The sequence below is a fragment of the Chiloscyllium punctatum genome, chromosome 26, assembly GCF_047496795.1.
Source record: "Chiloscyllium punctatum isolate Juve2018m chromosome 26, sChiPun1.3, whole genome shotgun sequence".
Taxonomy (NCBI): domain Eukaryota; kingdom Metazoa; phylum Chordata; class Chondrichthyes; order Orectolobiformes; family Hemiscylliidae; genus Chiloscyllium; species Chiloscyllium punctatum.
The window spans coordinates 45,404,793-45,430,938 of record NC_092764.1 but is presented as its reverse complement, the minus strand read 5'-3'; the positions used below and the strand labels follow the sequence as shown (position 1 = coordinate 45,430,938).

The window sequence follows — 26,146 nt, the reverse complement described above, 5'->3', positions numbered from 1 at the left end:
TTGGATCTAGCTTATCACATACCCCTGTAGCCCATGGATTTCAGTTTTTTTTTAGAAACAGTCTGCCATGTGGGAACTTATCAAATGCCTTTCTTAAATCTTTGTCGTTAACACCTACTGCACTACTCTCGTCAATCCTCCTTACTACTTCCTCAAACATTCAATCAAGTTAGTTGATAGAGTCATAGAGATGTACAGCACAGAAACAGACCCCTTGGACCAACTTGCCCATGCCGACCAGATATCCTAAATTAATCGCGTCTCATTTGCCAGCATTAAACCCTTTCTATTCATATACCCATCCAGATGCCTTTAAATCCTGTCTCAGCCTCCACCACTTCCTCTGGCAGCTCATTCCATACATGTACCACCCTTTACATGAAAAAGTTGCCTCTTAGGTCCCTTTTAAATCTTTTCCCTCTCACTCTAAACATATGCTCTCTAGTCCTGGCTCTCCCACCCCTGTGAAAAGACTTTGCCTATTTACCATATACATGCCCCTCATGAATTTATAAACCTCTATTAGATCACCCTTCAGCCTCCAATGCGCCAGGGAAAATAGCTCCAGTCTATTCAATCTGTTCCTTTAGCACAAACCCTCCAACCCTGGCAACATCTTTGTAAATCATTTCTGAAATCTTTCAAGTTTCACAGCATCCTTCACATAGCTGGGAAATCAGAATTCAACACAGTATTCCAATAGTGGTCAAACCAACGTCCTCTACAACCGCAACATGATCTCCTAACTACTTTACTTAATGCACTGGCCAATGAAGGCATGCATATCAAACACCTCCTTCACTACCCTATCTATCTACAACTCCACTTTCAAGGAACTATGAACCTGCACTCCAAGGTCTCTTTGTTCAGCAACACTTTCTAGGACCTTGCCATTAAGTGCATAAGTCCTGCCCTGATTTGCGTTTCTAAAATGCAGCACCTTGTATTTATCTAAATTAAACTCTATCGGCCACTCCTTGGCCCATCTGGTTAAGATCCCATTGTATTGAGGTAAACTTCTTCACTGTCCACTTCACCTCCAACTTTGATGTCATTGGCAAACTTACCTGTCATTGCCTTTATATAAATGGACCCAGCACCAATCCTTGTGGCACACCATGGTCGCAGGCACCCAGTCTGAAAAGCAACCGTCCACTACCTCCGTCTTCTACCTTTGAGCTGGTTCTGTATCCAAATAGCTCGTTCTCCCTCTAATTCAATGCAATCTAACCTTGCTAACCAGTCTCCCATAAGGAACCTTGTCCATACAGATCACCTCCACCGCTCTGCCTTGATCAATCCGGTGTTACTTTTTCAAAAAAAACCCAATTGAGTTAGTGAGACACTATTTTCCACGCACAAAATCATGTTAACTATAATTAATCAGTCCTTGCCTTTCCAAATACATGAAAATCCTGTCCCTCAGGATTCCTTCCAACAACTTGCCCACCACCAATATCAGGCTGACTAGTCTATAGTTCCCTGGCATTTCCTCACCATCTTTCTTAAACACTGGCACCACATTAGCCAACCTCCAGTCTTTGGCAACTCATATGGGGCTCTCAATATGACTTCCCACTTTAAAAAACCCACATGGACAATCCCTGCTTAATATAGGCCTCTCCAAGTAAGAGTTAATTCACCATCTCAATACTGATTCTAGTAATTTGCCAGCATCAAGGTCAGCCCGGCTGGCCTGTAATTATTTGGCTTCTTCCTACACACTGTTTATGTAATTATACAATGTTTGCAGACCTCCAGTCCAATTGTACTTCATCTCTATCCGGATATATTTGTCCTGATTATATTGTGGTTACTCACCAAGTTCAAAACTGACACGATCAATACACCACCTATGACAATAAGTATCAATGGCAGCCGTACTATTGGTTTCTTTGTAACAGTTTCAGAGATGGTAACGAAGAAGTCTGATAGTGAGCCGCTCACCCAGCGCTGTGTGTAAAATAGAAGAGAGAGACTTGTTGAAACTTTGTCATATTTTCTTTTAGAATTTGCAAATGCAAACTTTTCACAATGAGTCAAAAAATAAAATCAAAATAACTAATGGCAAATTAATTAAATCATATTTCTAGAGTTTAACTGTTTAATGATCACATTTAGGGACATTAATTTCTCCAAGTTTAAATTTGGGGAAATGCACTAATGAACCCTGGTCAAAATGAGTAAAATTGGCGCTCTAGGCTTTGAGAAAACGAGGGAACTGTACTGTTCGCTGTTATGGTGAAATAAAATATGGCCTAAATTTCATCATCCAATTTAACTTCAACTTTAATGAACTGAAATGGTTTTTGAAAAAGGAACTAAAAACACTATCTTAAAATGGCAACAGGCAACACCTGACCACAAGAGGTCAATTTTCAACAGGTCTCAGAAAACAAAGCAGCTGAGTTCAAATTAACATTTTTATCTAAAGACAGGAAACCAGGCAATCCCTCCCAGATACAAGGGCAAAAAGACCCACATCTCCTTTTTTATATTATATATCTTGACGAGAATATTCACAAGTTGGAGCAAAGACCTTAAAACCAGAAATTTGGCCATTCAGCCCATTCAATCATAGCTGATAAGTTTCTCAACCCCATTCTCCTGCTTTCTCCCCATAACCCTTGATACACAAGAACCTATCTATCCCAGTCTTAAATATATTCAACGGCCTGACCTCCATAGCCTTCTTTGGCAATGAATTCCATAGATTCACCACTCTGGCTGAATAAGTTTCTCCTTATCTCTTCTAAAAGGTCTTCCCTTTACTCTAAGGTTATGCCCTCGGGTTAGAGTCTTTCCTACCAATGAATCTTGCCAACAACTCCTCTGTCCAGGCCATTCAGTATTCTATATGTTTCAATTAGATTCCCACCCCCCATCCTTCTAAACTCAGAGTCCAAATCCAGAGTCCATTAACATTCTCAGATGAAAACAATATCTGCAGTTATCAAACTTGGAGGCAATCAACTCCTATATGGGAATATGCAAACAAGCTGGTATTTCAGAAGCTGTCTGAGCAGAGACAGGAAAGAAACTAATGACGCAGTGTTGAAAGGCTGGGAACCTCTTGGTCTCTCTCAGGAATTTTAAAAAACTGGCAAGACAAATTAAAAAGGAATATCATAACATCAAGAGCTCAAAGGAGGCTGTAATATTTGCTACTGTTGATTCAAAAAGCTAAGTAAATGACTAGGGTTTCCAATTAATACTTTCACCTCAAGAACATTCTAAGGAAACTAAACTGTATGTTCCTTTCATCTTCCCTTTGGAAATTGTATCTTTGTACCTGTGTGTATGCAGGTTTTTATTATTTGTCTTGGGGTAAGCACATAATAAAAATACTCATGCTTTCATTCAAGGAAAATCTTGTAATTGGCAGTAGCAGAAATTAGTTAACTGCTTTTCAATCAGAGAGATGCACTGTCCTCATCATTTTCTATAGCTAACCAAGGACATTGAAATGTAGGGAGCAGAGTCACTCGAATCACCTGTTCATAATATAATTACAGATCTATACTGTTTCTTTCACAACAAGGCTATAAAAACCCAAAAGGAATTTATAGTTTTATCATAAAATGCAAAGTATCAAAATCAGGAAGTAATGACAAGCCAGCATTAAGACTTTAGGTATATTACAGTTTGTAATATCGGGCTCCACACTATTTGAGAAGATCCAATCACTTTGATGTTCCAATGAAAAAATATAAAGGGACTTGAAAAATTAGAATATTTGTCCCTGTAGGGAGAAAACAGTGAAGTAAGCTGCTGAGTCTAAACAGCCTTTCTCTGTATCATAGGGATATTTCACATGCTCACCCCTCACTGCGGGCTGTGTTTTCACCAGAGTGGTGCCAAACACAGTATGAGAGGTGACTAGCCCACTACCTTCCTCTCCTCCCCACCAGCCAGTCTGGCCCAGTCCTCGAAATTAGAAAGGAACCACTGAAGCCCTTGTAAAATTCAGTTTAGAATTTCTAGGGTAGCAGATATACAGAATTGACCAGGTGTAAGTGCTGTGTATAGTGTTAAAACATTTTAAACTAAAGCTAAATAGAAACATGAGAAATTTAGTAGCCTGAAATTTAGATAAGAGTGCTTTGATTTAAGTCACCTTCAGATGGGCAGCAAAGCAAATGAAGAGAATTATCAGAAGAATAATTGCAGCAATTCCAAATGATATTCCCAGTAGAGATTTCCTATTGAGAAAAACATACATAGTTGGAGATGCAGTCAAGTAACAAAATATTTTACATTCAGAAGTGATTAAAACAGACATGTGTAGTACTTACCTAGGCATTACAAGCATGTGGATCACAAAGATGCAAATGAATATCAAAGTGGCACAACCAACATAATACTTCAAGGAAGGAAGACAGACTGAACGATACTGGAAGAGAAAAAGGAGCCTTTGCAGGAAATTATGTTTCCTCTTTGTTGAACATACGGAATCAAAAACGGAGGTATTTCACAAAATCTTCCAGATAATTAGCACTTTGAAATGGAGACTGCTCCAAGGGATTGGAGGTTAAGATATCAGCTGTGAGAATATGTCACCAGAAAGAATAATCAAATGAGTGCCTGAAAAGCACGGTTCTAGGGAAGGTCTTTTCCAGATAAGATGCTGAAGGATTTGTGGAGAGAGCTCAAAGAATAAAAAGGATTTAAGCTGTAAAGTACAAAATAGTTTTCATTCAGGTTCAAAACTTTGTGTCAAAGTTTCAGAATGCCTTAATTCTGAAAGGATCTGCTTTTATTGAACGTTACTTAGTTACCTAAATGTCACCTATTTTCAGACATCTTCATTTAAATCTTAGATAATCCTTTTCCTGACAAATTAAAATGAAGTCGAACTAAACAATGTGTACAATGTTTCATAGAATCTATAAAAAATATATTTACTACAGAGTATACTGGCTTTCATAGCGAAGGGAGAACATGCTTTTTGTGAATGGGGCAGAAACATGAATGGGAAAGAATGACCATGAGTCCTTAAAATAATGATTTTCTGGAATTTTTTTTGCTTTGTGGCAATCTTTCAGAATTAAATTAAGTCTGGTGCTAGCTTTAATCTCACTTTTATTTTGCAGTGCCAGAGTACATAAACTGAAACAAAACCAATTGCTAACAGGAGACAATTTTTAGGAAGACAGCTCTCAAACATGGATTGCTCAAGATGCATGCATACACATTAGAAGACTTACCTGTTTTTCTAATCCCTTTTCACTGAATGACAGCAACATACGAGAAAAGACATCACATTTAACCCACTGCCTGTAAAAGGGAAAAAAAAATTGCAACTTAAGCCAAGCCTGATAGATGTCATAATACTGTCAAGGCAAGCAGAATTTTATTTCCAAAATGAAACCTGTTTTCACAATTACGCATTTGCATTCTCTCCATTCATGTTCGCCTCCCATCAAGGCATTATCCAAGAATCAATCATTCAACTATGAATCAGCTATTCGATGAGCACAAACATTCTCTCTGTACTTTAGCAAAGCAACCACCGGTCTTTATGAGAGTCTATAAAGTCAGTCTTTGCAGTCTTTTTGATCAGGACAGCAACAGCTCAATCATGGGCTCCTTAGAAAAAAGCCCACCTCCAACTCACGTGATGTTTACGTAGCTACACATTCAACTGGGAACTTGAGACTACAACCATTAGCTGTATAAGTGTGCCCTGGTCAAAAAGCTTTCAGACAAGTGTTAAGGGGTTTTGTAGCCAGGAGGCCCACGTTCAAGTCTGACCAGCTCCAAAGCTGTATAATAACATCTCTCAACAAGTTGATTAGAACATAATTTTTAAATACCAGAATTTCAAGTGCTGGTTAGACAGAATCAAGACATATACTTTTCTAGTTAAAGTTTTAGTTCTAGTTCACACATCATGAGCTCCAACAGCACCGATTACTTAGCCCCTATATTTGTAGATTTGTTTCGAATCAACTTGTTCAGAGATGTTATTACACAATGGAGCAGGTCAGACTTGAACTTGGGTGTCCTGGCCTCGAGCTAGACATTTTACCACTCTACCACCAGAGTCCCCATTTTTACATAACCAGCTTTCATCCCCTTGTCCTTTACTAATTTATAACCATTTCTATTAGGTCTCAAGCATCCCTGTCAGAGTCTATTTCATGATAACACATTGTCCTTTGCCTTTTTATGAATTTGAAAATGTACAATAACAAAAGAAAAGCAAACACAAAGCCACTTTTGGTAGTTGCCCTTTGGGACTAACAGCCTCATTTTGTTTATAAGAACGTATCTGTCCTTCATCTGACAAACTGTCTATTATAACAGTCTGATACTCAAAGTTAGGCAACAAATAGTCAAGGGAAGTACCTGGCTCTCCATTCCCTTCTACAACCCATGCAGAATCTGCAATTTTTTAATCCACGCCAAACAATCTTAAACGTGTACCCGAACAGTCTGATTCTCATGACGTACAATTCTTATTTCTTGTCCTTACCAATAACCTTCACTGGGTCACTCCACTATACAGTCTCTCTTTTTTAATAAGAAACCATACCACCTCAATTGAAATCAGTTGCCCATAGCATTACATCATGTCTTAACACTCACTAAACTCTAAAGACTTAGGCCTTAATGAAAAAATTTCTGTTTACATGCAGTGCATTGAAATGCCCAAGAAAAGGAAAGATAATTGCAATCCCTTTCCAAGCTGATGGCTCATCACTTATTACTGATGGTCTCTACCCAAAACTAACTGATGTGGATTAAATCCTTCTACCATCTGCAACAAATTCTTAGTAAAGACAGCCTATGCTAGTGCAGGCATTTACAATTTGGCTGATCTATCTGGCTCACCCACCCTATTGGTAAGAGTGCTTCCTGCTGTGATATTCAAAATATCATGGTGATATTAGCAAATGAGAAAATTTTGCCTGCGTTCCATGTCCAGTTCCTATCCACTGTTAAGTTACCTCATTCAAAATTATTTTCTTGTGTTTACCACAAACAATTGTCAACTGATAAATTCTGGCTGCAAAATCTACAGATTGCAAGATGAAAATGCTTTTTCTTTGTTCAACACCTATAAACCCATAACGTCTACCTTGTTGAATTCCCTGCCTAATGGTACACTTATCATAGGCTGAGAGAGTCATTTTGTGCTTCTTACAAATCCTTCCCTAAGATTCTTCATCCCTTATTACTGCAATATTTGCTACTATTTTTAACGCTTTTGAAGACATATGGGCAAATTGCTTTTGTGGCTTCTGCCTTCTGAATTTCTACCCCTGATGTTGAAAACCTCTCCATTCAAGAGATTTTAAAATTGTTACGTTTCATTAAACGAATACAGACGTGCTGCAATTGAGTAAATTGTAGTTTCACACATTTTCTGTCATTTGGCTCATTGCCCCATTAGTGTCATGAGTGCTCCTGGAAAGAGATGTTTTCAAGGATTTTTTTTTAGTGCCTCAGACATTATTTTTCAAGCAGTGCAAGTCTTTCTGCAATTTACTTCTATCAAAACTTCAGTTAGTGGCGAAAAGTAACACCCCTGGTTCTTCACCAAAATGGTCATTCTTCAGGTGTAAGCCCTGATAAATGGTTGTTTGGGCTTATTACCACAGCATCTCAACTAAGCTTGATTCTACCTTGGGCTCAAAGCCCACATATGTCCTTAATGTCTACCTTGGACTCAATTACACATCTTCCCCCACTCTCCTCTCTGACCTATCATCTCCATTCCCACCCCCATTCACCTATTGTACTCTATGCTACTTTCTCCCCACCCCCACCCCCTCTCATTTATTCTCTGCACTCTGCAGGCACCCTGCCTCTATTCCTGATGGAGGGCTTTTGCCCGAAACGTCAATTTTCCTGCTCCTCGGATGCTGCCTGACCTGCTGTGCTTTTCCAGCACCACTCTAATGTTTACTCAATTACACATATTGCCTAGAAGGCATCACAATATTGGTCCTTCTGGTTTTCAACTCACAGGCTTGTCAAAATAATTAATTTTTCACTCACCCACAGCACCTACCTGGAATTGAAACTCGATCCTTTCCTGTGTTTGTAGGGTTGGTTAGCTCAGTAACCGCACATGTTCGGTTAGCATTACCATACAAGCTGAGGTTGTCACGAAGTTCCCACCTGTCTCAACCTTGTCACGAAGCATGGTGACCCTCAAGTTAAACTTACCACAAGTTGTCTCGCTCTCAAATGAGAGCAATCCTGTGGCCGTCTGGGACTTCAGTGACTTTACTAAAATATGCAATTAATTTTAAAGTTAAGAGTCACACATCATTAGGTTATAGTGCAACAGATTTATTTGAGGTCCTGTCAGGACAACCACCTGATTAAGGAGCGGTGCTCCAAAAGCTAGTGCTTCCAACTAAACCTGTTGAACTATAATCTGGTGTTGTGTGAAATTTAACTTTGTCCACCCCAGTCCAACACCGTCAACTCCAATTAATTAATTTTAAAATTAATTTTAAATTTATTTAAAATTATACTCTACAAAAAAAGCAAGGAAGAGCATTTTCTTGTAAAATTTTCACAAGTAGGGTGTTTGTTTCATTCTGGAATACTCTTTACATTCAAGTGGTGACTTACAAAGATCTTAATACCCAAACAGTTCCTAAGATGCATTGTCAGAAAAGGAGACAATTTAAATGTGACATACCTGTATGAATTTATCCCATCAATTGTTGTTATCATTTTATCATGCAGTTCCTCTTCAAATCTTCTTTTTTGAGATTTGTTTCTGGAGAGTTAACACTGAGTTACTAGATATAATACACCTTACACTACTCTATTGCTCACAAACATGCAATCTCCTACATTTTCTGTTCTACAGTTACTCAAGCTTCTTGAACTACAGCAGAACTATTTGTGTAAAGATCATTCAGTCAACTTACAGCCACTTGTATTGACTAAAGAATTTTAAAAATGAAATAAATTCAAAATTTTAAAAATGCATTAAGGGGACTGATTTGGCGTTAGATAATATATTCATGCACACTGAAGAAAATCACAAATATTCTCAAAATAAGCTAAGGAAGATAAAATGAGAGAGTAGAAGCTTGTGTAGCAGTGTAAATTAGTGCACGCTCATAAAATCCTAATCAAGAAATTCAGACTTTCAGTTACGCAGTGTATTTCATGGTCAAAGGACATCACAGAACACTTTATAGGTAATGAAGTACTTTGATGTGTTACTTCCTATGATGTAGGATATACGGCGCCAATTCTACACAAAGCAAACTCAGAGAAGCAACAATCTGATAATGACCAGGTAACCTGTACTCTTTTGGTGCTGATTGAGGGACAAATATTAGCCAGGACACAGAATAAATCTCTGTTCATCTTCGAAATAGTGCCATGGGATCTTTTACGTTCACTCATGTCAGCAGATGGATCATCAGTTCAATATTTCATTTGAAAGCCAGCATCTCTAACGGTGTAGCATTAATGTCTATCTCATTTTCTATCCACAAGCACTTGAGTGAATCTGAACCTAGAATCTTAAGACTCAAAAGCAAAGATTGCTACTAATTGTTAGGAACCGTAACAACTGACCATTTACATCACTTTAGTAGATGTTATTAATTAATTTAAAAAATACAACATTCGTGTTAATAGACAACATTTTATACTGAAAGAAATCATCAAAAGTAATCAAGCAATTAAAATGAAGATGCAATTGAAATACGCTTGAAAATGAATGCTTTACCAAACCAGTTAGTGCAATGCAAAACTAGATCTACAGAAACCAAATATCCTAAACTGATCAACTGAAAGAAAATAAAGGAAAGGATTTCAGAACCATTCTGGAAATATATTTTTAAAAGATGTTGTTAAATAATGCTTTATGACTTTGGCTCCCAAAAAGCAATCTTACAAAACCAGCAGCAACACGAAAGCAAACTAATTATAATCAATTGAATTGATTAATGGATAGATCCAGTAAAATAGCTGCCCTCAACTGTGAACTTAGTGGACCTGAATAGCTTAGTCTGGTAATACTGCTGATGGTACAAGACTCACATGTCAAGATTTGGCAGCATTAGTAAGCACTAAGATTTGGTAAAAGCACCATTAAGGAAGCTCACTGCATTGGTTTAGCAAGAAAAGGACTAATAAATTGCACTGAAGCTCCAATAACTAATCAAATTATTTAAGCAAGGAAAGAAAGGCTGCTGCTACTCAGCAGATTGGGTAAAATCATCAAGAAATTATGAGCTGACTTGCCAATTATAAAACCCTTCCTCAGAACTGAAAGATAACATAGACAAACTGTATGTGTAGAAACACAAAATTCGAGGAAAGCCAACACACAGGAGAAAACGAAGCTGCACAGGTAAAGCCACCATAGTCCCAGGGGATCATAGGGCTTATCTCTCATTAGACAGAGACAACTGGTGGTGGTTTAATCGGAGGGTCAACACTTCTTAGGTGAGGGAAGTGGTTGTGAAGGACAGTCCTTCCACAGTAACTTCAGCTGATGTGACACTGTCCAGTGCCAGCTTGCTGGAGAGTTGGAGCAAGCAATGCAGAAGAGCTCACTGCATGGAGTACGGAAGCACTGCTGCTCCTCTTGGCTCCACGTCAGTTGGTCATCTCTGAAAAATAACACTTCATAACTAATCTTTTGCTGACACTCCCAGGAGTTACTAAGGTCTCATAACGAAGACAAGCCAAATTTTCCCCTTGTCATTGTTGACTAATTTTAAAGAGCCTATAGGCCCCTATTTTACATGCTCAAAAGTCTTAAATGTTTGCAAACATGGACATATGTATACACAAGGGAAATGCTTGTGTGTCTGATTTTCCTCATTTGTTCTTTCCTAAATGTTGTTCTTTTATAACATTCCAGTTCTCAGCAAACATTTTGTAATTGAAACCTCAAATTTCAGGTTTCCATCAGGTCCTACCTAACTGATAAGAACATAGCTAAGAACAACACCTTGGATGAGCTGTCTCACTGTTTTGCTACCATTATATTCTTCTGACAATAGAGGGAGCAGTGTGCGTATCTAATTGAATGCATGAATAAAATGCATTTACCTCATTTGGCTGGGCAGCAGAAAATGGAGAGTGAACATTATTGTGCTTCAGTTTAATTAACACAGTGGAAAAAATGCAGAAATGCAAAGATAATATGTGGACACCACCCATTTAACACAGGATACCCTTTGAACAATTCAGCAAGGTTTTGAGTAACCAAGCAACAAGATAGCTCATAAGCTTTCTAATCCTCATGACTCAGAGTGGAAATCACGTGAAGCATAATTGGCTTTATCTTATTGTCAGGAGGCCTCTGTCAAGCTCAACTGGGGATGGAATGGAGGGGCCATCCAACTAAGCAGCAAGGTGGCTCAGTGGTTAGCACTGCTGCCTCACAGCACCAGGGACCTGGGTTCAATTCCAGCCTCAGGCGACTGTCTGCGTGGAGTTTGCACATTCTCTCCATATCTGTGAGGGTTTCCTCCCACAGTCCAAAGATGTGCAGGTCAGGTGAATTGGCCAGGTAAAAACAATGACTGCAGATGCTGGAAACCAGAGTCCAGATTAGAGTGGTGCTGGAAAAGCACAGCAGTTTAGGCAGCATCTGAGGAGCAGAAAAATAGACGTTTCGGGCAAAAGCCCTTCATCAGGAATACAGGCAGACAGCCTTCAGGCCCGAAACATCGATTTTCCTGCTCCTCGGATGCTGCCTGAACTGCTGTGCTTTTCCAGCACCACTCTAATCTAGAGGTGAACTGGCCATGCTAAATTGCCTATAGTGATAGGTGCATGAGTAGAGGAATGGGTCTGGGTGGGTTACTCTTCGGAGAGTCAGTGTGGACTTGTTGGGCTGAAGGGCCTGTATCTGCACTGTAGGGAATCTAATCTAATCTAAGGCAAGTACACAGAGCCATCAACTGCTGAGATGGGCACTTGATCATCCTTCTGACCCCAACTCTGGTGAGATCACTTGGAGGCGGGAACACTACAGGGAGGTGACCCATTGGATTATTTTCTCAACTTGCACCCATGAGACATGGGCATTCATCTCACTGTCTCTCAGTAAAGATCCTTTACAGTGATTGATTGAGGTGGCACACTGTTGTTAGGCCCACTCTGAGACTCACTATGTCCAAAGAGAACAACATATTGAACTTACAATCACTGAAAAATTCAAAACAAGCATCCGAAGGAAGTCTGCAGGCAAGTCTACCCATAATGAACAGTGGGGGCTATATGTTCACCAATGACTACAAAAGCAACATTGCCCCACGGAGATCAGATAATTCTGCACGCAGCAAGGATGAAACAGAGGTATTTTTAGTATACAAGACACATCACATATCATCAAGTCATGGGGAATGTCTTCAAAATTTTAACATTAACATTTTTAATTGAGAAACAACAGATTTTGTGTGGAACCAAACAATAAAGATTGCACTCTGTCCTTGGAGTTGAGATACAAAGGATGTAATTGTTCCCACTTTCACTATTCAATCATCTCCACTAAAATTGTAAAATTGCTCCTATCAGATCAGGCTTGGCTGGAAGGCAGCTTGAGGTTAAATAAACTGCCAGAAATAACTATCTCAGTTCGCAGTTTAAGAAATCATGCTCTAGCATGAGCTGAAACCTTCAAGCCAAAACATAGATGGAACAAAATTGGGGAGTAATTGATGAATTTTGTTCAAGAGCAAAGCAATGTTACCTTGCCTAAGGGCTCTTAAATTACAACTGGATAGACACATATAGCACATAACCTGTACATAATGTGTAGCGCCACAGCTGAATGAAAACCCACCTATCTAACGTTCGATGTAGTCGAAGAGAATGCATGGGAATTTCCTGGACAGGAAAGAGAAATTTAAAAAGTGAAAACATATTCATCGATTTCCAGAGCAAAACATGCATTGTCTGCTTTTATCAACAGCATATTCTACCCACATACCTTCCGGATCTTTCCATTTGGTGCTGACATTTCACTGCTCTCACTTTCCCGTTGCTGAAAATGAGCAAAAGGCTTTGCTGCACCCCATGACTCCAGATATCGTGTCATCCGGACAGATGCTCTCATTTTCAGCCCATCATTACCTTGTCTTGGCTTTGGTAGGTGGCGAGTCTTCAGGCTTTGTTGTTTGGTCTGTCAAAAACAATATATCATTGCAATTCAATTCTAAGGGTCAAAATCAAAATATAAAAACAATGACAGCATTCAAAAAATTGAATTCATTTTTGAACACATTAGAAATAAAGCTGCTGGACTAGTAACAAGGCACAAAGTAATTTTTATTTTTCAAGGGGTCTGCTTGACATTTCTTTCTTCATTTTCACTAACTCATTTGAGGTGAAGTTCTCATGCAGTAACAATCTCTTCTGACTTGCATGGGCTACCTAGACACTCAGAAGCAAAATAAGAAGAATTCATCAATATCCTTGATAATTAACTTCTGTCCATTGAAGTAAAAGCCACAACACATAAGGAAAACATTAACTTCCTAGACAGAGTATTTATATGGGCAAAAGATACAAGAATAAGTTAGCAACTAATTCTTCTATCAAATAATTGACATCATCTCCCCTTCCCAATGTATCCTCCCTCCACTTTTCCAGCCTAGTCTGCCTCTTTCATTCCATTAAAGCTCCCACTCTGTGGATGCTTCCTTCTGTTTCTGATTTCCTCTGCAGCCTCTCCTCCTCTTAACTAGGTTCTGTCTGTCTCCACCACTCACGCAGCTACTTTTTCTCTCTAATACCTCCTCTTCCAATGTAACATCCCTCCCTCAATCTCTAAAGCCCCGTACAGCTCCCTCCTGAAATTCAGCAAAACTGTGGCTAGCTTCCAACCTCCAGCCTTCCGCGCTGACTGTCAGCCTCCTGTCCTGACACTCAGTCTCCCTGCATGAATGCCTGGCAGTCAGTCCCTTGGCAGTTCCTCCATGACCCGCACATGCTTTCCCTGCTCACTGTTCCTCCAATCGCAGGTTGTTCCTTTCATGAACCTCTCATGACACGCAAGGGAGAGGCCCAACCTGTGATTGGAGGAGCAGATCCACACTGATTCCTTTCAGCTGTTCAGAGTGAGTTCCTGGGTGATTCCTTTGGGACAGAATCACCCATAAATTTTGAATGCCGACTAGCTTGCTTAGGGGAGCAACGTTGTCAGATATGTGGTTAGTTTCTGAACCCTCTTTGGCATCGACAATTTGAGCAAATTTTTAATTTTTCTCTATCTCTGACCCCACCACTTGCATTCAGTGGATATAAAGCATTTGGCATTATGTCCACTTAACTTTCCATTTGCCGCTGCACGCAGGGACCAGGCTTCACACCAATATAACTTCTGTAAAACCATAAATGCATTTAATCATCTTAGTGAATTCTGAGTTGCTAAACCATCAACAAAGTGCTTGTGCAGTTTTGCATGCTTTGACGACACACTTATATTACTGCTACAACGTTCTGGCCAATAGACATTGCGTCAGTTCCAAACATGCAGTGTTTAGAACAGCAATCCTCCAGTACATCAGTGGTTAAATGTATGGGCAGAACAGCCTTCAATTGCCAACCAGTGCTCAAAACCTGAATATTATGAAACAGAGGACTGCATTATTCAAACTGTCCAAATATTTAACCAGGATGGCCCAAGTGAAATACAACAAACATTGGAACATCCTTCAATACGGTCCCAACCAAATCTATTCTACTAAATCAGGTCTGACCTTGATGAATGTATCCAGGGCCTTTAATATCACTACTATTCAATTACATGATAGTTGCTATACAAATGCAACCTTTAATGCTTGTTTTGTGGTCACTATTCTTTCAAATCACAGTTAAAGTGGTGACTAACTGCATTCTCAAATTTAGACAATTAGGTCACATTATAGATCAGCATAGTCATTACTGTTGCAATCATTTAGCCACCTGTCTTTTTCGTCATAGTTGACTTTTATTTCTCCAGTATTAGTGCTTTGCCATCATTACAAGTTATCTTTGCTTACTGATTACATCAGCTGCTGCTGTATGCTTTCCCACTAATACTGCAATTGAATGTGGTTCACCAGCTGTAAACAGGTCCTCAAATTATAGAATTATCTTTGAATAGACTCCAACTACAAATTAAAATCCTCAGCACAATGGTACGGCTCCAATACATATTCCCAATTTTAGCACTAAGAGTACCTTTAGTAAATTGATTGTGTGTACTTTGGACTTACCGAGGTGATTGATGTTACTGCTTCAGAATTAAACACTTTTCTAGTCATAAAGGACACAGAGAAATGTCCATTAAAACTCCCTTTACGCTGTATAACAGATTTCCTTCGTCTCAAAAACTTACAACAGCAATATCTTAGCTCATCAGTGCGATGTTTCATTTTTTAAACTTCTCCTGATGTTAATTGCCATTTTATGACACCTTGAAACATGATTCCCAATTAGGATCAGAAAGCAGACTCAAATTTATTCGACATAGGAACTTTACTGCTAGATGGATGAGGCTAGCCAGCCCAATCTGTAGCTCAGCTCAAGACCCAGAGGTGAAAGGAATGCTGACTAACCACCCCTCCTTCCACACAATAACAATAAGTCACAACCTACACAAAGTTCACTAAGTTCTGAAGGCAAATTATGCAGGAAAACACTTGGCAAGATTTTGGGCAGTGTCTGATCAAAGCAAATTTGGTGCCTCAGACAATAGTATTCTACAAAACTCTATTTTAGAATAGACATTACACAAACTACATTGCACTGAACAACAGATAGTCAGTTCTTTCAGATGAAATGGCTACCCCCACCTTCTTTCACTGATATGATTGAGGAATTTCAGATGTGCCATATCTTTTAGAGAAGGACATTTACGTATTCATTCTACCTTGGAGTAAATCTGCATGTGGTTTCTGCCATACCTATAGCTTGGTGGTGACACACAGGGTGGCACCTGAGCTGCTCAAACCAGGAAAGATGGTTACAATCAACCAACCAGCTCAACAGTGATTCAGTAGTTAACTGCATATAATGTGATTTACAATTTCTATATCCCTTTCCCTTTATGAGTTGAGTTAACTTCAACCCCAATCATAGTTAAACTGTGAGTGTGATAGAATTCATCACTCAGCAAACATCCAAACATTTAAGTGGGAAATTTAGAGTCAAAGATCAACATGTAGAAAAAGGCGCAACTTGTCTGTGCCAGTCAAATACAACTTTAAAATTCTAGTCCCAAACTGAAGAGTGGAGAAAATGAGAATTGAGATGAAAATTCATTCCAAATTGCCTTGACTTATTTCTTTACTTGTTGGTGATGTAATTGTTCTTTTCCTTAAATCCAAAATTCTAAACTCTTGTAGAGATATCTTTTTTAAATCCCCAAGGTGGGGATGAATTTAGCAAAACTGTTCCCACAAAGGTTTAGTCAAGACGTTACATTTTAAAGGATCTTAACCAGAAAATCCAAACCTATATTTATTTTCCACTTACACATAACAAAAATAATGTGTAAAATATCCACACACAAGCATTTTGTGGCACAAATTTGTTAAATTAATTTTCCATTGTACAGCCAAGTAGCTACAAGTTAGCTACTTTGAGTCTTTGAATGACGTTTGTGAGCTCAGTATCTTACTAAGACTCCCAAAAAGCTGTGCAGATACTGCATAGATCAGTGCAGCAAAGAACATCCCACACACACTGCTTGCACTGGCTTGATAAAAAGTACAGCACTATTCCTAAAACAGAATCCAGTCTTCATCACCAGACCAACAATTCATAATTTCAAACTACATCTTAAAGAAATACATATTTGCTACTCCTCCAATGCCTACACTTGCATTGCTGGATACTAACAATTACCAAATCTTTTTCTAGTTGAGGAAAGAGATGAACAAAAAACATGAAGTATGAAGTGAGCAAAAATTTCATTCTGCTTTACTGATCAAAGTGTATACACAACTTCAAACTCAAATTTGGGAAGAGATGTAGAATACAGACTCTCTCTTCAGAGGGCTAACAGAAGAATTTCCAAAGCCAATGTCTGAATTTTGGAGACACTGCAGATCAGATGAAGGGTATTCCTGAATTATTGAAGCTTGCATGGACCTTGCCCTCCGCTACATCTCAGGTATATGCTGCATATCAATTAAGCCAGGGTTTGTACACCTCATCAGATCCAACATTTGGGATAGGTTTCTCATGCATCCATCTCTATCAGGACCCGATTCTGAAACTCCTGCCCCTATTCCCATCACGTGGAAATTTTATGGACTTGGGAGCAGGGTGAAGGGAGGATGTCCACACACAGCAATCCTGACTTTAACAACTCCATTGCAGGGTTCCACTATTTGCATAGTGTTGGGCCTATTTTCATCAAATCATAGAATCCCTACAGTGTGGAAACAGGCCCTTCGACCCAACAAGTCCACACAGACCCTCCAAAGAGTAACCACCTGGACCCATTCCCCTCCCCTATTTAGCCGACCTACACATTACTGAACCAAATCACCTAACCTGCACATCTTTGGATTGTGAGTGCAAACCGGAGCACCTGGAGGAAAACCACGTAGACATGGGGAGAATGTGCAGTCGCCCGAGGCTGGAATCAAACCCAGGTCCCTGATGCTGTGAGGCAGCAGCGCTAACCACTGAGCCAACGTACCTCCCCAAATATTGTCTTGAGATGTGATTCACAGTACTTCAGAGAAGTTGAGAACCATGATGCAAGACTATTCCTGAATTGAGAAGCTTTTAACAGGCAAAATCAAAAGGTATTAAAATTCATATGTCACAACTTAATGGTGTATTAGTTAAGTATATTTTTATACTGAGTAATGATAGGACTTTGCTCTTAAAAAAAATAAGTCAACATTTCATGACCAGAATTAAGAAAGTGCTCAGATGTGTTTCAAATTGTATGCAATGAATAAAAAGCTCTTCTGCATTTAAGAGTCTCACAATTCAGGTTTTAATGTACTTTATTGTCCTTTGTGACTTAGCGTTTTCTTTGACAGACTATCCAATCTGAAGCAGTGTGAAGTATCATCCATGTGAAGCAGTGGATCAGGTGGTTATCTTGCCCAATACTATCAATGATTTTAACGTATTAATCTCTAAAAGGCCTTGTTGACACTGGAATCTGATTATGAATGCTTGGCAGAGTTGCAGATTCCACAGTGCATTCAGTTCAGCAGAAGTTGTTAAAGGAGCTGTGAACTTCACTTCGATTGACTGTTTCATTGTCAGGATTGAGGTTTTTCAAAGGCAATTTTGAACTGCTGATTGGTGATCTTGAAATTCAATGAACATTTAGTGGATGTCATTAGAAGATTCATGAATTCTATCCATAGTTGATCCTGGGTGAATGGGTGTGGAGGGATATCAGAGGGCAAATGAAGTTGTAACGGGGAAGACCGGGACCATGAAGAACAATGAAGGGATCATAGGAGAGTGAGGGCTGAAGTTACTAACACCCATTACAGAACTAGGCCAATACCCAGTGTAAAGAGGACAACCTTCCATACTGCCTGTCTTAACATCTTCCCATCTGTATCAAGGGACAACGATCCCAACTAGTGGCTACCTCATCACTCATCAATAGAAATAGCATGGGTGGATCTGCCAGGAAGGGCAAGATCGTGACAATGATAAATAGCCCGACTCACGATTGCTGATTCCAAGATAAAAATTCAGGCCCTGGTGTTTATCTAACACTTCTCTCCACCCACTATTCAAAGATAAGACATTTGTCAACCAATACCAAAATCTGCAATCAAGGGCATCAACATCTGTAGAGTTATTTATGTTCCTCAACCTAATGATTTTCAAAGCTTCATCAAAATAAAATGTGTTTCTCCCACTCATAAGTCTCATCATAACACCAGTGAAAATTTCATTTACATCACAGTTTCCAGTAAACTAACTGCAAGACGGAGGAGACGTTCTAAGGAAAGTCGCTCCCACATATCACTAATCATGTTAATATTGGTGAAAATTGGACAATGTCAATGGTATGTTTATCATGTACAATCCAATGTGTCCGCAGGTTAAGCAGAGAGTAGTAGAAGGATATAGATCAACAAAGTCCCATTTGATTTTTGGTACCTAGGTTAGACAGCATAAAAAGTGAGCAGCGAGACCCTATATAAGATATGATCCTACAGACATACAAACGATATTTATGATAGGCCATTTCTTATTTGCTCTGAGTGAGTCTTCAAATAGAAACAGCAATGAACTAGATAAACTGAATGAGATTTTCTTATTTTTACATTTAAACTAACGCAGTATTATGTACATAAAAACAGAGCAAAAATACTTCCCGCGCCATTTAAAGAAAACATCTCAACATAGAAAAGGATCACATAGAGCCAGAAACCACCAAAAAAGTATTAATTCTGTTCTGTAAATGACCTAGTCTAGAAAAGGTCATTTGCAAATATTCAAAGTAGTCCACAAGATTTTTATTTTGGATTGCTAAAATATTTGCACATAATTCAATTTTAATTTTAAATACTGTACTGAATGCATTATTTATTAACAGGTGAATGCTACATATCATTGACTTTAGATTATTGAAACAAAGTAAATAATTGAATTAGCATTAAACAATCACCCTTGGATCAATGACCAAATATGTTTTGAGCTTCAGTTCATTGAGGTAGGCGTTTCTTTGGTGTCCATTTCCTTCTTCAACTTCGTATGCTTTATGCAAATGGTTCAGCGTTGCATCAGTGATATGTACACGCCTACACAAAACAATCCAAAACGCAATCAATACATCTATTTTTACTTCAAAGCACGCAAACTAATGTCAACTGTTTTTCTAGCAAATCAATAACTTATCGAACACATTTCAGAAACAAATGAAACAGTGGTTTATGAATAACAAGCATATACTGTAATGGCCATATTTCACCCTATGGTTCTCATGAATTAAGCAACAGTTGCACTGACATTCTTTGTAAGTCACCAGTTCTGAGCATGTTTGTATTTGTATCGTACTTGAAAATGTCAGTCTCCAAAGCCCAATGAATCTTAGAGGAAAGTTTCAAAATGAAATCACTTTTAGAGTATCACAACTCCTTCAATGGCAATGATTTTGATGATCAGGCATAGACTATAAACATTTTAAGTACAGACTGGCTAAGGTTATTTTCAATCAATGAATTCATTCAATGAGATGCGACAGTATTTATCACCCATCAGAAGGGTATAGTGAGCTACCTTCATAGTCTGCAGCTGTACAAGTAGTGATAGTAGTGCTGCTCGATAGGAGGTCTTGCTTTAACGATAATGAAGGAATAGTAATTTATTAAGTCAAGGTAGTGTGAGGCTTGAAGATGATGGAGTTCCTCTGTGCTAACTGGTTACACACCACTCCACAGTATTTAACTCCCAGCCACATAGAAACCCCATATTAAATCACTTCTAGCTAACTGGGAATTTCATGAATAGCGTGCTTTTGAAATTGTAGCTTTTGTCAGGATCTAATTAAATCTTAAAACAAATCTTACCCTGGCACTCCTCCAGATTCCATGTGATTAGCTAGGGTGACATCATGTGACCAAACATCATACTGCCACTTTCGAAGACCAATGACACCACACAGTACATTCCCAGAATGAACACCAACCCGCATATTGATGTCTACTCCAGTTGCATCCCGAACTTGCCTTTGCAGAATAAAAAAAGACATACATAGCATTCCCAGTTTTTAAAGTCCAAATTATTGTACGTGACCTGCTGGTTCAGTCAACCAGAAGTGGAAATTACATGAGAACTTCGTCCCACTAAAAGGTTTACCCAGAAATCAACTACAAATCTTTACGTGGTGCATTCTTCCTCCATTGAAACATGGTTAATCTTTGGTTCATTTTTGCCAAAGATAGTTGATACTATGTAAGGAAAATTTGAATGGCAGTAGTGAGTAAAAATGTGTAGTGCCACTTTGCACCTATTTTGCAATAGGTTAAATCTGATGAACAGTTATTTGTAAATTGAGAGCAAAACGAATGCAATTGATTAACCATCCATTCCAAAATTATCTGACCCTGCACTGGCATTTATTCTACTGGTGAGAAGTTCCAACATGGTATTATAATCTATTGGAAGCCAGTTGTATTACTGGCACCTGTTGCAGGAACAGTATCTTATGGACGTTACTGCTTTGCAACAAATTTTCTTGCAGTTTTTTGTTCAGATCCATTTCAGGATAAAAATTCTTTGGCCCTTAAATATGGCTGGTGAAGTAAAAGGTACAAAACTAATTTGGGATGTTGTTTCCATGGACTGTAGTGGATTACCACACCAGCCTTCTTGCTTTTAAAACCAGATAAGATTGTTGGAAAGGTTAAAGCCTAAAGTCTCCTCTTCTTTCAGCCTGTCAGGATCTGAAGAGAAATTAGTTGGCTAGTCTGAATCCAGGTCATAATAATAGCAGACCCAGCCATCTAGCCAGAATATTATTGATGCCAAAAGGAAAAACTGAACTGAAGATTAACCATGTTGGGATTTCCAATAAACAGTAAACATGAAAATCTCTTACACTTGTTGGCTGACACATTCAGATGATTGATGTATTAGTATTTTTTAAAGTAATAAAGAAAACTAAAATCATCCAAACTTATCAATTGTTCAAATCTTATACAGTAACAGCTTTTATAGGAGTAATTTGCTATTGCTGTTTCAATGATACTGTTCAAGATGAATTTCACCCTAGCCTTTAATTCAGCTTGACATTTACATATAATTAGATACAAGTTATTTTCCTGGAAGTTTATTACAATCAAATGTGAATAATCAAATAGCCAAAATAAGAGACAATAAGATCAATACTACATTGGTTGAACTGTTTTGCATACAAGCTCTACTACATACTTAATAGCTTCACACATGTCGAGCCCCATTTTCACACAGTTCTTTGCGTGTTTTGGTAACGATACAGGAAGACCTGAGACGCAGTAATAGCAATCACCCAATATTTTTATCCTCATGCATTCATTCTCCTAGAAAGAAAAGTCATGTTATGAAAATATTGGTTTTATATTACAGCAAAGAATGCATCATGCAACAAACCATTCATGTTAAGGACTGGTTTCAACTAATTTGTTACTTCAAAACTGCCGATACATATGAACACGATAAATATATCATCATTATTATGTATGCAGTTGGGGGTGCATGCTGCTCCTTTGAGAGAGCAGGTCAGGTGACCTGGGGGCAGGGCCTGGTGCAGCCAAGGTCTTAATGTGTAGCTGTGAAGATACATAATGAACTGTACCTGTTCAAATTTCTGCAGGCCTTGAAGTCGTTTAATAACATATAATATACACAAACATCATAACCATATACCAATAATGTTTAACATATTGCAATATCTAATTTTACAATTATTTAAATTGCAACTGAAATTGATCATGCACAGGTAGACGTTGCTCTGCCAGCTTTGTTTCGTGTCTTTGCCTTCCAGTGGCAATGTAGACAGGCTGGAGGCTGGAAAGAACACACAAGCCAAACTGCATCAGGAGGTGGAGAAGTCAATGTTTCTCGTGTAACCCTTCTTCAGGACTAGGGGAGCTGCAGATAAAAGGGAGGGGCGGGGGCAGGTTGGTGAGGTGGGGATAGGTGAAGGCAGGTAGAGGGTACGACCTGGTTGGCCAATGGGACAAATGAATCCGGTTGGTGGCAGGGAGCAGTGGAAGGAAGGGGGAAAAGGCTGGGAAGGGAATCAGGGGATGGGGAGGGAGGCTATTTGAAATTGGAGAACTCAATGTTGAGTCCGCCAGGCTGTAGGGTGCCCAGGCAGAAGATGAGGTGCCGTTCCTCAAATTTGCGCTGTGGTTCATTTTGACAACGGTGGAGGCCAAGGATGGTCATGTTGGAAAGGGAGTGATTGGGGGAAACTGAAATGGGCGGTGACCAGGATATCCGGTCAACCCCTGCGAGCCCAGCTGCGATACTCGGTGAACTGTTCTTAAGTTTACATCTGGTCTCCCCGATGTAGAGAAGACCACATCAAGAGCAACTGATGCAGTAAACTAGATTAGAAGAGAGGCAGGTGAACTTCAGCCTGGAAGGACTGTGTTGGGGGGGCCCTGGATGGAGGTGAGAGGGGTGGTGTACCTGCAGGTTTTGCATCTTTTCTGGTTGCAGGGGAAGGTACCCAGGCGTTCGGGGTGGAGAGGGAAGGTGAGGGGGGGAAATCGATGAGGAGAGTGGCACAAACGGAAGACTGTTAAAATGAACAGTCCTCGTGGAAGGGAAGATGTTCCTGGCGGTGGAGTCTAGTTGGAGTTGGCGGAAGTGTTTAAGGATGATGTGTTGGATGCAGAGACTGGCGGGATGGTAGTTGAGGACAAGGGGTCTCTGTCTTTATTGCACTGGGGGGAGGGTTTAGAGCAGTGGAGGGCTGTCTGGAAGACAGAGAGACAAAATGCAAGTTGTTCAAAATTGGGAGCAGTCAGATGAATGTCATTTAAAGCTGTCAAATTGTTGAAGAATGAAAGGTATTACTTCCCCTTTCTTTGTCTAGATCTGCATTAGAAAGCAAATTAATTAGATATCTGTTTATATATAGCAAAGTAGAATATTAAATAGTTATTACATCAATTCTCAGGAGTGTAATTTAATATCTTAAGACTGTAGCAGTTTAATTGCTGCATCAAACTACTGATCATGTTCATTTTGAACTGCTCATTAAAGATCAAAATATACTGGTATAAAATGATCATTACTTTATTCCTCATTGATATTCTCTCCTCCCAGCCTGAAGGATCCTCAAAACAGTATATGGTTGATTGTCATTACCAGTTACCCAGCTAAGTGATCATCCTTCAAAGGTGAACCTAAATTAGAGGTGTCTACATCATATGGAGCATCACAACCTCATCCCAAGGTGACCTCATCCCAAGGTGACCTCATCCCAATATCCACATGCCTGCAATGAACAGCAAACAGATACAGATGCCTTGGCCAGACATGGGCTGCAAGGGCTGTTCTCATCCTCCTGCCATGTTCTGGTTGATAACGCTAATTCAATCCATAACTGGAACTGATACTGAAATTTTGTTTGTCTGCTTAGCTGAGCTATTTACTTGATAAGCATCAGGCAGTCTTCATCCAATTTGTTTTGACCATAACCTATCATCAAAAAATCTATCACATGAATATCAGGATTTAACACAAGAGTAAAAATTGGACCAACAGTGATATTAGGGAAGGGGACAAATTTGAGACAAATGATGACATGAATGGGTTCAATTTGTTTACCACCCCATATTATTGAATACAAGATGCACGCCTGTGCTTATACAATCTTTGCAAATATTAAAGTACAAAGCCTGAAATAATGCCAAGTTTATATTCCTCCCCAAAACCCGCACCTTCTACACAAAACCTCTTTCCCCATCCCACATCAAAATAAAACATTTTGGGCATTCTGAAGCATACTTAATGCACAAATCCAGTTCAAAAAGATAATTATAACTCTAGGCTTGCCTCTAACCACAATAATGCTGGAAATGCAAAAGGTCATCAACATAAACTTCACCTCTTCCCCTCTTCAAAGGTGCTACCAGATTGGTGACATTTTTCCAGCATTTTTGTTTTCTTTCACATGTCTAGCATCTACCATATTTTGCTTTTGAACGATGAGGAGTCACAATGGTGATAATTAATTTGTGCATGAATTAAGAAAACTAGAAGCCTACCTTAGCAATCTGGTCAAACTTCCCAAACAGTTCATTCAGCATGACAACAAGTTCTTTGGGTGAGCAGTCACTAGCAAGTCGGGTAAAGCCCACAATATCTGCATACAATATGCTGTTAATAACAAAGAAACACTCAGGAAAACTAGATTTGCAGTCAAATAAATGTTGTCAATAATACAAACTGAGGAAACATGATCTAGGATGGAAGGGAAGAGAGTGAAGCTCTCAGTAACAAAGTCAAACCTGGATTGTTCCTATTGGGATTGTTACAGTGGGGTGGGGTAGAATGCTAAACGTGATTGCAGGATAGCTTTTGGACAATTTCAGATGCTCATAGTAAAATGTTCAAAACAAGCATCTCCCCAGTAAAGCTAACCAGGAAGAAACCGAATGGCTATTTCAAGTCAGTATTCCTAAAGAGAATGAATAGTAAATTTGATTGGTGTCCCAGCAGGCATTTAGTAACATTAGCCTATGGCAGTTTTGAGACAATAGCTGAGGAATAATTCCACGATAGCTCATTTTACATTCAAATGCATCTTGCGAATAATGAACATCTAATGAAATATAGGGGGCACTGTCAGTACTTATATACTAACCAGAGTAATGGCTTCTCTTCCCATTCCTTCAATACTAACCTCCCCCAAGGGGTCTACATTTAACCATGAGCCATTTCTCATCTACATCCTCCCCCTCACATGCATCTTCTGAAAATTTAACTTCAGATTCCACCTGTACACTGATTGTACCTCGCTCTATATTACCAACATCCCCTGGATTCCCTCCACTATCTCCAATACACCATAGGACTAACCCAATCTCCAACTAAGCATCAGGAAGACCAAAGCCACTGTCTTCTTGCACTGCTATAATTGCTGTTCCCTTGTCATCAATTCCAAACTTCGTCTTGAAAGTTGAGGTTGACCCTGATGTAAGCTTTAGACCATGTCTCTGTCCCATTATTAAGACCATCAACTTCCCCACCCACTTTAACTTTGCTGCTGCTGATGCTTTAACCCAGCTTTTATTACCTTGAGAATCGACTCTATTCCATTCTCTCTTGAGTAGCCTCCCTTCTATCATCCTGCACAACCTTGAGCTCAAGCAATATTTTGTTGCACATATCTAACTTGTGCCAAGTCCTGTTCACCCACCACCCCTGGCCTACACTAGTTGCGAGTCCACCGGCATCTTTCAGAATTACCACCCATGACTTCATATCCCTCCATGTCCTCCTCCAATATAGCTGTCCTGTCAACCTAGATTACAGTGGTGCTGGAAAAGCACAGCAGGTCAGGCAGCATCTGAGGAGCAGGAAAATCGACATTTCGGGCAAAAGCCCTTCATCAGGAATGAGTCAACCCCTGACCTTGATCATTCGAACACTCAGCAAGCAAAAGGAGGACTGAAGAAGCAATAAGGCAAAGGATGAGTACGATAAATTCAAATGCAATGGTAAA

The 26,146-nt window shown here is 39.3% G+C and overlaps 1 protein-coding gene across 7 annotated transcripts in view; it reads right to left on the bottom strand.

Moving 5' to 3' along the window:
• adcy7 (adenylate cyclase 7) overlaps nucleotides 1–26,146 on the bottom strand; it is a 185,968-nt gene that overhangs the window by 30,616 nt on the left and 129,206 nt on the right. For all 7 annotated transcript variants that reach the window (XM_072547328.1, XM_072547327.1, XM_072547325.1 and 4 more), the window contains 11 exons: nucleotides 24,687–24,798; nucleotides 21,856–21,983; nucleotides 20,493–20,651; nucleotides 19,592–19,724; nucleotides 12,935–13,126; nucleotides 12,788–12,831; nucleotides 8,663–8,743; nucleotides 5,208–5,277; nucleotides 4,296–4,393; nucleotides 4,118–4,202; nucleotides 1,822–1,953 (listed from right to left, as the gene is read on the bottom strand). In XM_072547328.1, the coding sequence (XP_072403429.1) occupies nucleotides 1,822–1,953; nucleotides 4,118–4,202; nucleotides 4,296–4,393; nucleotides 5,208–5,277; nucleotides 8,663–8,743; nucleotides 12,788–12,831; nucleotides 12,935–13,126; nucleotides 19,592–19,724; nucleotides 20,493–20,651; nucleotides 21,856–21,983; nucleotides 24,687–24,798 (1,234 nt within the window). The remainder of the gene's footprint in view (nucleotides 1–1,821; nucleotides 1,954–4,117; nucleotides 4,203–4,295; nucleotides 4,394–5,207; nucleotides 5,278–8,662; nucleotides 8,744–12,787; nucleotides 12,832–12,934; nucleotides 13,127–19,591; nucleotides 19,725–20,492; nucleotides 20,652–21,855; nucleotides 21,984–24,686; nucleotides 24,799–26,146) is intronic.